Raw genomic sequence first — 14,585 nt, 5'->3', positions numbered from 1 at the left:
ACTTGTGTTTGCAAGGTCGCCGCATCTTTACCAAACAGATGATATTAAAATTGCCTATCTGCTTTTACTCCTGAGGGGTGCTGCACGCCGCTGGGTAACTGCGGTCTGGAAGACCTGCATCTCGTCCACTTATGCTGCATTCAAAATGAAGTTTGAGACCATGTTTGATCACCCACTCTCTGCCCTGACTGCCGGTGATTGCCTCCTGAGGATCCGGCAGGGCAGCCGCTCTATTGTCAAGTATTCTTTGGAGTTCTGGATCCTGGCAGAGCACAGCGGCTGGAGCTCCACCTCCCTCCTGGCGTGCTTTCGGAAGGGGCTTCACCCCCAGATTCAGGCAGAGCTTGCTTGTCGTGGGGAGGATTGGACTTTAGACCAGACTGCAGTCACTATTGATAACTTGGCATGGGGCAAACCCTGCAATTGTGCCTCACTGCCCCGGCACCTGACCCAGCAGAGGAAGCCCAGAAACAGATCCAGATCGGACAAGGCTGGCTGAACCCTGAGGAGAGAGACAGTGCCATTTCTAAGACAGGTTGTGCCTCAATTGTGGCGTGTCCGCCCATTTTTGCGCCTCCTGCCCGATGCTCCCAGCATGAAAAGCCCGGACTCCCAGGTTAGCATGCTGCACCAATCTGAATTACAGCTGACTGTACTAGTGGTCGTAGCTTGGGCTGGAAAGCAGATAAGCATGCACGCTTTGGTGAACTCAGGGGTGACCAGCTGTTTTATGGACATGGGGTTCGCAACGGCTCATTGCATTCCTGAATAAAACTGCGACGTAAAGTTACGGGTCAGTGTGCTGGATGGACAGCCGCTGGATACCTGAGTGGTGGAGACCCGTACTGCCGTGTTGCAGATGACGATCAGGACTTGTCATAAGGAAGAGCTCGCGTTTTTTTTAATCAGGACCCATGACCTGCCAGTCATGTTAGGCTTCCCCTGGCTTGTTCCGCATGACCCTGTGTTCTGCTGGAGTACTGGTGAGCTAGTGTCTTGGGGCGTGCGTTGCATACGGTCATGCCTGCATCTTCCCTGCTGGGCCACCTGAGTTGAGAGCCTGGAGGGGGCGCAACCTGTGGTGGTTCCTCCTGAGTACCCGGACCTCCGCAAAGTCTTTAGTAAGACCCGAGCAACGGCTCTCCTGCCACACTGGCCTTGGGATTGTGCCATCAATCTTCGGCCGGGCACTTCTCCACCGCATAGCCCAGTCTATCCCCTGGCTCTCTTGGAACAAAGAGCCATGGGAAACTACATTTCGGAGGCATTACAGACGAGGATTATCCGGCCCTCCACACCTCCGGTCTCAGCAGGATTCTTTTTTACTGGGAAAAAGGATGAATGCCTTCCTCCCTGTATAGATGATCGAGTGCTCAACGCCATCACTATGCCTTACCCTCATCCCCCACCTCTGATCATGGCCATCTAGGAACGAGTACATGGTGCCACCTTTTTCCCAAACTTGACCTGCATATAACCTGATCTGGATCAGAGAGGGGGATGAGTGGAAGACTGCTTTTAGCACCTCTGAGGGCCACAATGAGTACCTTGTCATGCCGTTCGGGTTGTCCAGTGCCCTATTCATATTTCAGGCCTTTGTCAACCATGTCATCAGGGACCTTGTCAACAAATGTGTTTTGGTGTACCTCGATGAGGGGCGCGGTGGCGCAGTGGGTTGGACCACAGTCCTGCTCTCCGGTGGGTCTGGGGTTCAAGTCCTGCTTGGGGTGCCTTGCGACAGACTGGCGTCCCGTCCTGGGTGTGTCCCCTCTCCTTCTGGCCTTACGCCCTGTGTTGCCGGGTAGGCTCCGGTTCCCCCGTGACCCCGTATGGGACAAGCGGTTCTGAAAATGTGTGTGTGTGTGTGTGTGTGTGTGTGTGTGTGTGTGTGTGTGTGTGTGTGTGTGTGTGTACGTACCTCGATGATAGTTTGAAATTCTCTAAGACCCATGACTTTCATGTGCAACAAGTATGAGCAGTATTGCAATGGCTCCTCCAGAACAACCTGTTTGTGAAAGGGGAAAAGTGTCTATTCCATCAATGCGGTCATTCAATCAAGGTGCCCTTTCTCAGGTACATCCTGAGGAAGGAGGGGGTGGCGATAAATCCAAAGAAGTTCCAGGCAGTGTTGGAGTGGCCACAACTGAAGACAGTGAAGGCACTTCAGTGTTTCCTGGGCTTCGTTAACTTTTATCACTGCTTCATCTGGGGTTTCAGTTCAGTTGCTGCCCCCCAACCACGCTCACTGCAGGTAAAAAGCTCCGTCTGGCCTGGACCGACCACGCTCAACACGCCTTCCAAGAACTCAAGCACCAGTTCACGTCAGCACCTATCCTGTGCCACCCTGACCCCACTCTCCCCTTTGTGGTGGAGGTGGACGCCTCACTAGTAGGAATGGGGGCAGTCCTATCCTAGAGACAAGAGGATCCTTCTAGGCTCCATCCCTGTGCCAATTTTTCGCGTAAATTGTCTCTGGCTGAGTGAAATTATGATATAGGGAATCGAGAGCTGCTGGCAATCATGATGGCCTTGGAGGTGTGGCAGCACTGGCTGAAGGAGGCAGCACATCCCTTCCTTGTTCTGAGTGACCACTGCAACCTTGAGTATCTCCAGTCCGTGCGCTGGCTCAACCCTCACCAGGCCAGGTAGGCGCTGTTTTTCGCCCGATTCCAGTGTACTGTGTCTTACAGGCTGGGTTCAAAGAACACGAAGGCTGACACCCTCTCGTGCCTGCATGACCCCGACCCATCCATCAAGAACCCTGAACTAATTCTGCCTAGGAACTGCGTGGGGGCTCCGGTTAGATGGCAGTTGTTGCAAGATCTCCAGGCCGCCCAGGCAATCGAACCCAGTCCCTCCGACCAACCCGATGGCAAGGACTACTTTATTCACCGTCGTAACTTACACTCCTAGATACACTATTTACAATGGGTCACTCATCCATACATCAGTGGAACACACACTCTATGTCACTCACACACTATGGGTGAACCGGAACAGCATGTCTTTTAACTGTGGGAGGAAACCCACACAGATACAGGGAGAACATGCAAACTCCACACAGACTGAGTGGGGATCAAACCCCCATCCCCTCACACCACCAGGGGCTGTGAGACAGCAGCACTATTCGCTGTACCACCGTGCTGCCCCATATATAACACACAGTGCCTTAGAGAGACAAAACTCTATGATCACAGACCTCAGTCTCACATCCCCTATGGAAAGAGATACTGAAATACTGAATACTGAATAGCTGCACCGTAAAACTCAGGGACACATTTTACCCAAAGGCAGTGAGGTTATTTAAATAGTCACTCCTATTGTGTGGTGTTGTATTTAATGTTGGGTTTTATTGTTTGTATCACTTCTATTAGTGTGTGGGAGACATACAAACAGGACATTCACTGTACTGTTTATTCATTTAACAGATGCTTTTCTCCAAGGTGACTTCCAATGAACACTATGTAGTGTTATCAGCTCACAACTTTTTCACCCCAAACTGACTGACAATGAGATACTCTTCTCGTTCCTGCTCACGTTCTTTCCCTCATAGTGGGAATAGAGCCGTCAGACGCACTGTACACTGTCATGAGTTCATCAGCACACTGACGGCATCCTGTCCTCTACATTATTTTTAGACTTGATGGACCTGGATACTGTACAGTTTACATTCTCATTTCTGTCTATGAAAACTTCAGCTCATAGGTAGACAGACAGTGTAACACGTTCAGTCAGTACTTTGTGTATAAATGGTGGGAATTTAGTTTGTCATTGTTCTTGAATTATGTTTTGAACAAAAACAGTATTGTTTTCTACATATAAAACTTAAGATTTTGTTATATTCATTTACATTTCAGATATATTAGTAATTGAAAGGTACAGACTACTTCCAGACAATTTTGTCTATGGTATATAAACATATCTCAAGCCAACATTATATCTTGGGATATATGGTGACATAACGGGAAGCACTGCTGCTTGGGTGTTTGGGTGAAGAAGTCAAGTTATGTCTGTGTAGAGTTTGCATGTTCTCCTTAAGGTTAACTTGGTACAATCACTTACTTTGGAAACCACATGAGTGGAGGGAATGTGACCGGACTGAAATTACCCTAACTTGTATACCACTGCCCAGTAAAATCAGTAAATGATGTTACATGAGAGCAGCTCTTCAGTACAAACACACTTACATTTGAGGAGCCCTGGTCTGATCCTGCACTCTCCACCATGGTCCACACTGTAGGAGAAGCAGAAGGACACACAGTGACTGAAAGACACACACCGGCTGTCTATAAAGTGTGTGGAGGAACTGAGTCCTGCGTCAATAGTAGGGAAACTGATATTTTAAGTACTTCCCTGTCCTCACACTGACACATGGATGCATTCATTTGGTGGAACAACTTCTACACACGTATAAGGGTTAATGGTAATGGCACACACACAAAGTATTTATTTGAATGTCCTGCTCACGTACTTATTTGCTTTTAATAAGGTCTCAAAACTCACTTCTCCCTGATCTTGCAAGAGCTCGATAAACTTGTACATTTGTTATGTTTAATGCTTTTTAATACCATTGTTTAAAAATGTGAAAGGCAGATGCCTGTGTGATGTATACTGGTTCATACCGTGCTATGTGACAAATTGACTACACTCTAGAATTACGTCTGCATCCAAATCTCTCCTTCTGTTCATGTAATGCACTCTTTGTAATGTTCTCTGATACGTATACACACACACACACACACATTTTCTGAACCGCTTGTCCCATATGGGGTCGTGGGGAACTGGAGCCTAACCCGGCAACTCAGGGCGTAAGGCTGGAGGGGGAGGGGACACACCCAGGACGGGACGCCAGTCCGTCGCAAGGCACCCCAAGCGGGACTCGAACCCCAGACCCACTGGAGAGCAGGACCCGGTCCAACCCACTGCGCCTGATATGTACATTGCTTTGGAAAAAAGTGTCTTTGAAATGAATGCTCTGGGTTTGGAAGGGCTAAAGAAGGACACATGGACAGCGGTCATGACAAATGTTTATTGGCACACAAGGAAATAATGCTCTTGGTCCGAGTACCCCTTTTCCTCAAGGACGTGCACCCCAGGCCAGCGTTCCCAGCCTGCTTAGTATCCCTTAGGCTTTTTTTTCTATTCCACTGGCTAATACAGTCACCCCATTATTTTACTTGTAAGTCCCCAAAGTGGTTGCACACTTTATTCACATTTTTCCCATAATTCAACTATTTACACACACACACACATTTTCAGAACCGCTTGTCCCATACAGGGTCGCGGGGAACCAGAGCCTACCCAGTAACACAGGGCGTAAGGCCGGAGGGGGAGGGGACACACCCAGGACGGGACACCAGTCCGTCGCAAAGCACCCCAAGCGAGACTTGAACGCCAGACCCACCGGAGAGCAGGATTGTGGTCCAACCCACTGCGCCACCGCACCCCCAATCAACTATTTACATTAAACCCATTTTCCTGCTCAAACTCCCGGTAATGTGGGTCGTTACATTATATTCTATGAGTGCCAAATACTGCAACATATGAAAATAAAAAATAATTTTAATGAGAAAGTCCAATATAAAGTATAATTTTTGCTCATACAAGCAAATACTGTCTCAAATTTTCATCTGCAAGTATAGCCATATATTCAAACATGGGTTCATATCTCAGTCAGTATTCATTTTCTGCCCTTACTGGGCCCCTGCACATACTGTCACGTTCTCTGCATCTGGCACATCCGCGACACCTGCCGTTCCCTGATGGGAACGACTATAAAGAGGGAAGCCGAGGAAGCCCAGATGCGGAACCTTGTTTTGCCTCCTCGTTTCCCTGCGAACCGTATTACTGAGAGACCCATTCCGAATTCGTCGCTTTGCCTGTTTCTTCCTGACCACGTTCTTTGCCTAGCCCTTTCCACGACGTTTGCTGATCGCCTGACCCTCGCCTGCCCCTCGACTACGATTATGGATTCTGATTCGACTTCCGTGCACGTCGATCCGAACTCTCTGCACTTGAGTCCGTCCGCGCTATGCGCAACCGTGACAGAAGGTTCCGCCAGCTACCAGGACTCAGCAGAGTATGCGCACCTGCGTGCAGCGCTCACCAAGCAAGGCGAGTTTTTGGGAACGCATTCCCAGTCATTAAAGCGCATACAAGAAAAGGTCGACGGATTAATCCAGGTCCTCCAAACCGGAGGTATTCTCAACCACGCCTTCCAGGGTACACCCGCGACTCCTGCTGAGCCTGTCCCGCCCACACCCCCCGAGGCTTCGGGGACGGTCACAAGGATCGCGACCCCAGAGAGGTATGACGGTTCGCTCGATCAATGTCAGGACTTTCTGATGCAGTGCGAGTTGGTTTTTGAATGTTCTCCGTGCATGTATCAGACGGACGCAGCTAAGATCTCTTTTGTCCTGTCGTTATTAACCGGTCCAGCCCGGGCGTGGGCCGCCGCTGGGTGGCGCACTCACCCCAGAACTACCTATGACATTTTCCGTGAAAAGTTCGAAGCGGTTTTTGACCACCCGCACGCGGGATGTGCGGCGGGTAATTATCTCATGCGTCTCACCCAGGGGAGTAGAAGCGTGGCTGAATACGCTCTTGAGTTCAGACCCCTCGCGGCCAAGAGTGGCTGGAACTCCCCTGCCCTCCTCACCTGCTTCTTCGAAGGGCTGAATCCCGGGATCCAGGACGAGCTCACATATAGGGGTGAGGAGGGGGACTTCGACCGGTTTGTGGAGACAGCCATCGCCATCGACAACCTTGGCCGAAGTCGCCAACCCCTGGGGACCAGCCCAGCGGAAGACCGGCTCAAGAAAGAGGAAAGGAGATGGCGCCAGGTGGGGAGACTGTGTCTCTATTGTGGGTCCCCGGAGCATCTCCGTGCGGCGTGCCCCGAGCGACCACCTCAGGGGACCTCCGCAGAAACGAAGCCGAGCCCAGGGGAGCACCGGGGACAGCTACGTCTGCCGGTGAGTCTTTCCTAGGGGGCAAGCCGGGTGCAGACGAACGCCTTCATAGATTCCGGAGCCGTGGGTTGTTTCATGGATGTAGGCTTTGCCTAAGCGCACCATGTCCCTATTAAAACATGTGAAGTCACCCTGAGTGTGAAAGCCCTGGATGGTCAACCCTTGGGTGATGGGGTGGTTGATTCCCGGACGGCACCTCTCGTGCTCGAAACTAGCGCGTGTCACCACGAGAAACTCACCTTCTTTCTGATCCGAGCTCCAGACACCCCTGTCATTTTAGGTTACCCCTGGTTGGCACGACATGACCCCGTCTTTCGGTGGAGTACCAACGAGCTGGTTTCTTGGGGAGGATCCTGTCGCGCATCCTGCCTCACGCTTCCTTGCCGGGCCACGTCGGTGGAAGGGGTAGAGGGCCTTCCCCCGTCAGTCATACCCCCGGACTATGAGGATCTACGAGAGGTCTTCAGCAAGGTCCGCGCCGCCGAACTGCCCCCTCACCGGTCCTGGGACTGTGCTATCGACCTCTTGCCAGGTACCATACCACCTCGGGGCCGGGTGTATCCCCTGTCGTTACCTGAACAACGGGCCATGCAGGAGTACATCAGGGAGGCCCTCGAAGCGGGCCTGATCCGGCCGTCAACATCACCAGCCGCGGTGGGGTTCTTCTTTATCGGTAAGAAGGACAGGGGACTGAGGCCGTGCATAGATTACCGAGGGTTGAACGCCATAACGGTCAAGTACCCGCACCCCTTACCGTTGATTACCTCGGCGCTGGAGGGGATCCATGGATCAACCTGGTTCTCAAAATTAGACCTCCGCAGTGTATATAACCTCATCCGGATCCGTGAGGGGGATGAATGGAAGACGGCCTTCTCCACTTCACTAGGTCACTACGAGTACAGGGTCATGCCTTTTGGCCTAGCTAATGCCCCCTCAGTTTTCCAAGCCTTTCTCAACCATGTGTTGGGCGATTTCCTGCATCACTGTGTCATCATCTACCTAGACGATATACTAATCTATTCGAAGACCCGAAAGCAGCGTATCCAACAGGTCCGGGCGGTCCTCAGGCGACTCCTGCAACATTGATTGTATGTGAAGGCAGAGAAGTGTGAGTTCCACCAACGCCAAATCTCCTTCCTGGGCTACATCCTGAGCCAGGAGGGAGTTTCCATGGACCCTAGGAAGGTGGGTGCAGTGACCTCCTGGCCTCGACCTACCACGGTAAGGGCGCTCCAGCGTTTCCTTGGGTTCACCAATTTCTATCGGCGGTTCATACGTAATTTTAGCACAGTCGCTGCACCCCTTACCGCGTTAACTGCAAGCAAGGACCGAAGACTCCCTTGGGGGGCGGAGGCGGAGAAGGCTTTCCAGGAGTTAAAAACACGGTTCACCTCCGCCCCAGTGCTGAAGCAGCCGGACCCTTCCTTGCCGTTTGTGGTGGAGGTCGACGCCTCCTCGGTAGGGGTGGGTGCAGTCCTGTCGCAGTGGCAAGGGGACCCTCCCAAGTTATACCCCTGTGCCTTCTTCTCCAGGAAGATGACCCCTGCCGAACGGAATTACGACATTGGGAACCGGGAACTCCTTGCTATCAAGCTCGCGCTTGAGGAGTGGCATCACTGGCTAGAGGGTGCAGTCAATCCCTTTGTGGTGCTCACAGACCACCGAAATCTGGAGTACCTAGAGACCGCAAAATGGTTGAACTCCCGCCAGGCCCGATGGGCCCTGTTCTTCACCCGTTTCCGCTTTACTGTTTCCTATCGACCAGGTTCCAAGAATGGGAAGGCGGATGCTTTATCGCGGATTCATGACCCAGAACCACTGCCCTCCAACCCAGAGGAGATCCTACCCCAGGGATGCGTGGTGGGTCCGGTCCAGTGGCAACTCCTCCAGGACATCCAAGAAGCCCAGGACAGCGAGCCAGAACCGCCCGGGAGGCCAACTGACCGTGTGTATGTCCCCAGTTCCTTCCGCGCAACGGTGCTGAAATGGGCCCATGAGGCTCCGGAGGCCGGGCATCCCGGGATCCGACGTACCTTCTCCCTGGTCCAAGGACGGTTCTGGTGGCCTTCACTGTCCGATGACGTCAGGGACTTCGTCCAGGCCTGTGCCACCTGCGCTCAGACCAGGACCGTCCCCGAAAAGGCAGCGGGTCTCCTACAACCCTTGCCTACGCCGACCCGACCCTGGACCCATGTAGCGCTGGATTTCCTAGTGGACCTACCGGTCTCAGAGGGTAAGACCGTGATCCTCTCCGTCATAGATCGTTTCTCCAAGGCTTGCAGACTGGTGCCCTTTCCAAAGCTGCCTACCGCTCTCGAGGTATCGGAGATTCTGTTCGAACAAGTATTTAGACTCTACGGACTCCCCGAAGACATTGTGTCCGATAGAGGGCCCCAGTTCACCTCTCGGGTATGGAAGGCCTTTTGGGGCCGGCTCGGAGTAACGGTCAGCCTTACATCGGGATACCACCCGCAAGCCAACGGCCATGTAGAACGCTTACAACAGGATGTTGCACGGTTTCTCCGAGCCTACTGCTCCCAAAAACCCCATCACTGGGCACGCTACCTGGCCTGGGCAGAGTATGCCCACAACTCTGCGCCTCATACCTCCACAAGTATGTCGCCCTTTCAGTGTGTGCTAGGCTACCAACCTGTCCTGTTTCCTAGCGAGACCTCTCCAAGTCCTGTCCAGGCTGTGGAGACATGGCACCACGAGAGCATCCGCGTCTGGAGGACGGTCCGGGCCCACCTGCTCCGCAGTGGGGAACGCCACAAACGTCAGGCGGACCGGCACCGGCGCACCCTTTCGTTCTTGCCCGGACAAAGAGTTTGGCTCTCCACCCGAGACCTTCACCTGAAGACCCCCTCCAAGAAACTCGGGTCCCGCTACATCGGCCCCTTCAAGGTAGTACGTCGTGTCACGCCGGTTACTTACCGCCTTCAATTGCCTCCTGATCTCCGAGTGCACCCAACGTTCCATGTTTCCCTCCTGAAACCGGTTGGGGTGTCCTTGCATCAGCCACGGGTAGAAACCACGCCACCGTCGACACTACCCCTCGCAGGGGACGATGTCTACACAGTCCGAGCCCTGCTGAACTCCTGCAGTATCTGGTGGATTGGGAGGGGTACGGTCCGGAGGAGCGTTCCTGGGTGGCTGCTTCGGACATCCTGGACCCCGACCTGGTGGCCGCTTTCCATAGGGACCATCCCGAGTGCCCAGCTCCGCGCCCCCGGGGGCATCCCCTTCCCAGCCCAGGGCGTCCGGAGCTGCCCGTGGAGGGGGGGGTACTGTCACGTTCTCCGCATCTGGCACATCCGCGACACCTGCCGTTCCCTGATGGGAACGACTATAAAGAGGGAAGCCGAGGAAGCCCAGATGCGGAACCTTGTTTTGCCTCCTCGTTTCCCTGCGAACCGTATTACTGAGAGACCCATTCCGAATTCGTCCCTTTGCCTGTTTCTTCCTGACCACGTTCTTTGCCTAGCCCTTTCTACGACATTTGCTGATCGCCTGACCCTAGCCTGCCCTGACCACGTTCTTTGCCTAGCCCTTTCCATGACGTTTGCTGATCGCCTGACCCTCGCCTGCCCCTCGACTACGATTATGGATTCTGATTCGACTTCCGTGCACGTCGATCGGAACTCTCTGCACTTGAGTCCGTCCGCGCTACGCGCAACCGTGACACATACAGCAAGTTAAACACTCTTGATTGGAAGTAGTGCGAAATTGTTAAAAATGAAAAATAAAGAACCTACATTTCAATACAAATATACAAATAGGTAAAGAACATGCAGATTTTCTATTACCGTCTCTTAAATGAACTTAATGTAAAAATCAACACCATAAATTCTCCAATAGAAATATAACTCCAGGGGGGTGCGGTGGCGCAGTGGGTTGGACCACAGTCCTGCTCTCCGGTGAGTCTGGGGTTCGAGTCCCACTTGGGGTGCCTTGCGGCGGACTGGCGTCCCGTCCTGGGTGTGTCCCCTTCCCCCTCCGGCCTTACGCCCTGTGTTGCCGGGTAGGCTCCGGTTCCCCGTGACCCCGTAAGGGACAAGCGGTTCTGAAGGTGTGTGTGTGTGTGTGAAATATAACTCGTTGAGGAACTATAGTCAAACAGAATTTGAATTTGGTTTATGCACAATTGTATGAGCCCAAATATAAATTCACACATCTCAGCACTTACAAAATTAATAAGATTCAGCAGGAAACAAACTGGACACAATGTGTTGTTAAGGGTCTCAAACCAGAATTGGGGGGCAGAATGTTGTGTGGAGTTTGCATGTTCTCCCCGTGTTCATGTTGGTTTCTCACAGTGCAGAAACATTTAAGGTGAACTGGAAACACTAAATTGCCCTTTGTGTATGGAAATATGTGTGTGTAAATATCCTGCAAAGGACTGGTGTCCTGCCCAGGGTGTCCCCTTTCCCAGACACTGTAATTCTGTGGTAGGCTTTGGACCACCATGACTGTTTACTGAATAAGCAGTTAATAATAACGAATGACTTAGAATTAAATGCTTATTTCTGTTTCCTTTGCACAGAAACGTCACCTAAATAAATCTGAACAATATAATTACACTAATTCTGAATGTAGAAATTATACATTTACCTAACATAGTGTCAGGGAAATACAAGACAATCTTTATTATATACTTTATAATAAATTTTTTACATACATTTTATTTTCCTCCAGGTGCTCCAGTTTTCTCCTGCAGTCCAAAGACATGCAGTTCAGGTACAATGGCAGCTTTAAATTTTGAGTGTGTGTGTGTGTGTGTGTGTCTCTGCCCTGGGATGGAAGCCCAAAGCTTCCAAGATGGACTCTGGACCACCATGACCCTGCTCATGACATGGTGCTATCGAAAATGGATGAATGTATTTAATGCATTTTTGTACGGTGAATGTGTGGAAGTGAAAATATTGTGCATTTTAGTGATTCATCTATAGAATAGAATATGAATATATACATGAATATGAAGTTTAAGTTTTCATTTTATGACTCTGACAATACTTGTGCGTGTGTGTTTTCCTTTCCCAATGTAAACAGGAACACTGAGGAGTCCCAGTAAATGTAAAAAACAGGACAGAGGGGCTCAGTGAATGTGGAGGTGAACCTGTAGAGGAAGCTCAGTTCACCAGGAAAGACACTGTAGAAGGACAGAGTGCCGGACACCCAGTCCAGATACACTCCTACTCTGCGGGAGGATTGCGGTACAGTCACAGGAGTCTCTTTGTCATTGTGTCGGACAGAGTAACTGTCACGAGTGCAGTACAGACACCAGGACTTGTCATTGTATCCAATCCCACAGTCAACACCGTTTCCTTTCCTCCCGATTCCTCCATAAGTCACTCCTATTACAGCTCCATATCCATTCCACTGAACCTCCCAGTAACAGCGACCAGACAGACTCTCTGCACACAGAACTTGGGGCCTGTTGACAAATCTGTCTGGGTGATCAGGATACGGTTGTTTCTCACTCCTCCATGTCACCTTCTTGTTCTTGAGAGATAGATACAGGTGTGTGTTGGTTGTGTTCTGGTCCAGTGTGAGCTGACAGGAGTCTGCAGGTGAAACACACAGTTAAAAACACTGTAAAAACAGTTAAAAATCTCAGTACTGAAGGTTAAACATACAGAATTTCATCAGCGTCCTGTTCACATTTATACTTAAACTACTTAGTAAGTAAAGAAAACTATATTACGTTCACTTTGTTTATGTAGTAACTGTGAGGAACTGTGAACATTAGTAAATGGCACTAAATTTGTAACTGTTCAGTTCGAACACACTTACATTTTAGGGGCCCTGGTCTGATCCTGCACTCTCCACCATAGTCCACACTGTAGGAGAAGCAGAAGGACACACAGTGACTGAGGGACACACACAGCCTGTCTGTGGAGTGTGTGTGGAAACTCAGAGCCCTGTGACATGTATGTGGGTTAGCAGTCATGAGATACACACACACACACACACACACACACACACACACACACACACACACACACACACACACACACACACACACACAGTACTTACTTCAGTGTCTCAAGTTTACAGGTGGGATCCTGCTGTAGATCAAAGAGCAGCTTCACTCCTGAGTCCCCTGGGTGATTGTAGCTTAAATCCAGCTCTCTCAGGTGTGAAGAGGGGTTTGAATGCAGAGCTGAAGCCAGAGAAGTACAACCTCTCTCTGTGACACAACAGCCAGACAGTCTGTAGAGAGACATAAAAAAACTAAAGCACTATTTTCTCATTAAATAACTGGAAATTATTGTGACAAATATCATACAGTACTCAATGCTGACAGTATAAAATTGTTACATTCATACAACACTATTTCTAGTTTATAGTGTTGTTCCCTGGGGTGCGGTGGTGCAGTGGGTTGGACCACAGTCCTGCTCTCTGGTGGGTCTGGGGTTCGAGTCCCGCTTGGGGTGCCTTGCGGTGGACTGGTGTCCCGTCCTGGGTGTGTCCCCTCCCCCTCCGGCCTTACGCCCTGTGTTGCCGGGTTGGGCTCCGGTTCCCTGTGACCCCGTATGGGACTAGCGGTTCTGAAAATGTGTGTGTGTGTGTGTGTGTGTGTGTGTGTGTGTGTGTGTGTGTGTGTGTGTGTGTGTAGTGTTGTTCCCCAGTAGTACTGACCTCAGTGTGTCCAGTTTACAGTGTTGGTATCCCAGTCCAGCAGAGAGCAGTTCCACTCCTGAATCCTGCAGATCATTGTTACTCAGATCTAACACTCTCAGGTTTGACTCTGATCTCAGAGTTGAGGCCAAAGCTTCACAACATCTTTCAGTTAGAGAACAATTGTTGAGCCTGGGAAGGAAAACATTATGAATGAGGCATCAAATAAAACGTTGTTGAATCAGATAGATATCTTTAATAGCATGTTATACACATGTCCAGTAAGAGAAACAGGTCTTCAGATTGACCAAGTCTTGGTGATGGAGCAGTGATGAGGTTGGTCAATGAAAGAAATATAAAGATATAATAACTGACAATGAACAGCGAAACAAAGTCTCCGATAAAACAACCTCGCATGGTGTTTCACAGAACGCGGTTAGATGTTTGAACTCAGTCTGTTGAGAGTTTGCACTTTTCCCTCATGTTCGCAAGGGATTCCTCCTTAAGAAAACATTATGCGTGCACTGAGCGTGTGTCCAAATGTTTCCACATTCTTTGCACTTTTTTGTCATTTTTTCAAAAGAGTGAATCAGTGCTAATAGGACAGTAAGTAGAGATGCTGACCAAACATGTGCCCACACTAACTGTTCAGCTGACCACCAGGCATGCTGTCGTGTGTGTGTGTGTGTGTGTGTGTGTGTGTGTGTGTGTGTGTGTGTGTGTGTATACATGCCTCATCCATGAGTATAAAGGAGCCTTTGCAGGATGAAATAGGCTATTTTTGCCACTGACAGTCACTGATGTCTGTGTTCCCATCTGTACCTGTTCATGACTGAAATGTGCTGCCCAGTCAGACACTATGAGCCTCATGTGTTGAGACTGTGCTGATTGAAGTAGAAAATGCTAAGGGATCATTTTACTAGAATACACTATATGGTTGACATTATACTATAAGTATTATCAGCATTTTCTTTAAACAGAAATACAACAGGA

The 14,585-nt window shown here is 50.4% G+C and overlaps 1 protein-coding gene across 1 annotated transcript in view; it reads right to left on the bottom strand.

The window, feature by feature from the left end:
• The window catches only part of LOC114909299 (NACHT, LRR and PYD domains-containing protein 12-like), a 143,976-nt gene that overhangs the window by 53,277 nt on the left and 76,114 nt on the right, over positions 1 to 14,585 (bottom strand). The window contains exon 13 of the mRNA XM_029247575.1: positions 13,008 to 13,184. Within this exon, the coding sequence (XP_029103408.1) occupies positions 13,008 to 13,184 (177 nt within the window). The remainder of the gene's footprint in view (positions 1 to 13,007; positions 13,185 to 14,585) is intronic.

The sequence above is a fragment of the Scleropages formosus genome, chromosome 2 (genome assembly GCF_900964775.1).
Source record: "Scleropages formosus chromosome 2, fSclFor1.1, whole genome shotgun sequence".
Taxonomy (NCBI): Eukaryota; Metazoa; Chordata; class Actinopteri; order Osteoglossiformes; family Osteoglossidae; genus Scleropages; species Scleropages formosus.
The sequence above is the reverse complement of the archived record's forward strand: the minus strand, read 5'-3'. Positions and strand labels throughout refer to the sequence as shown.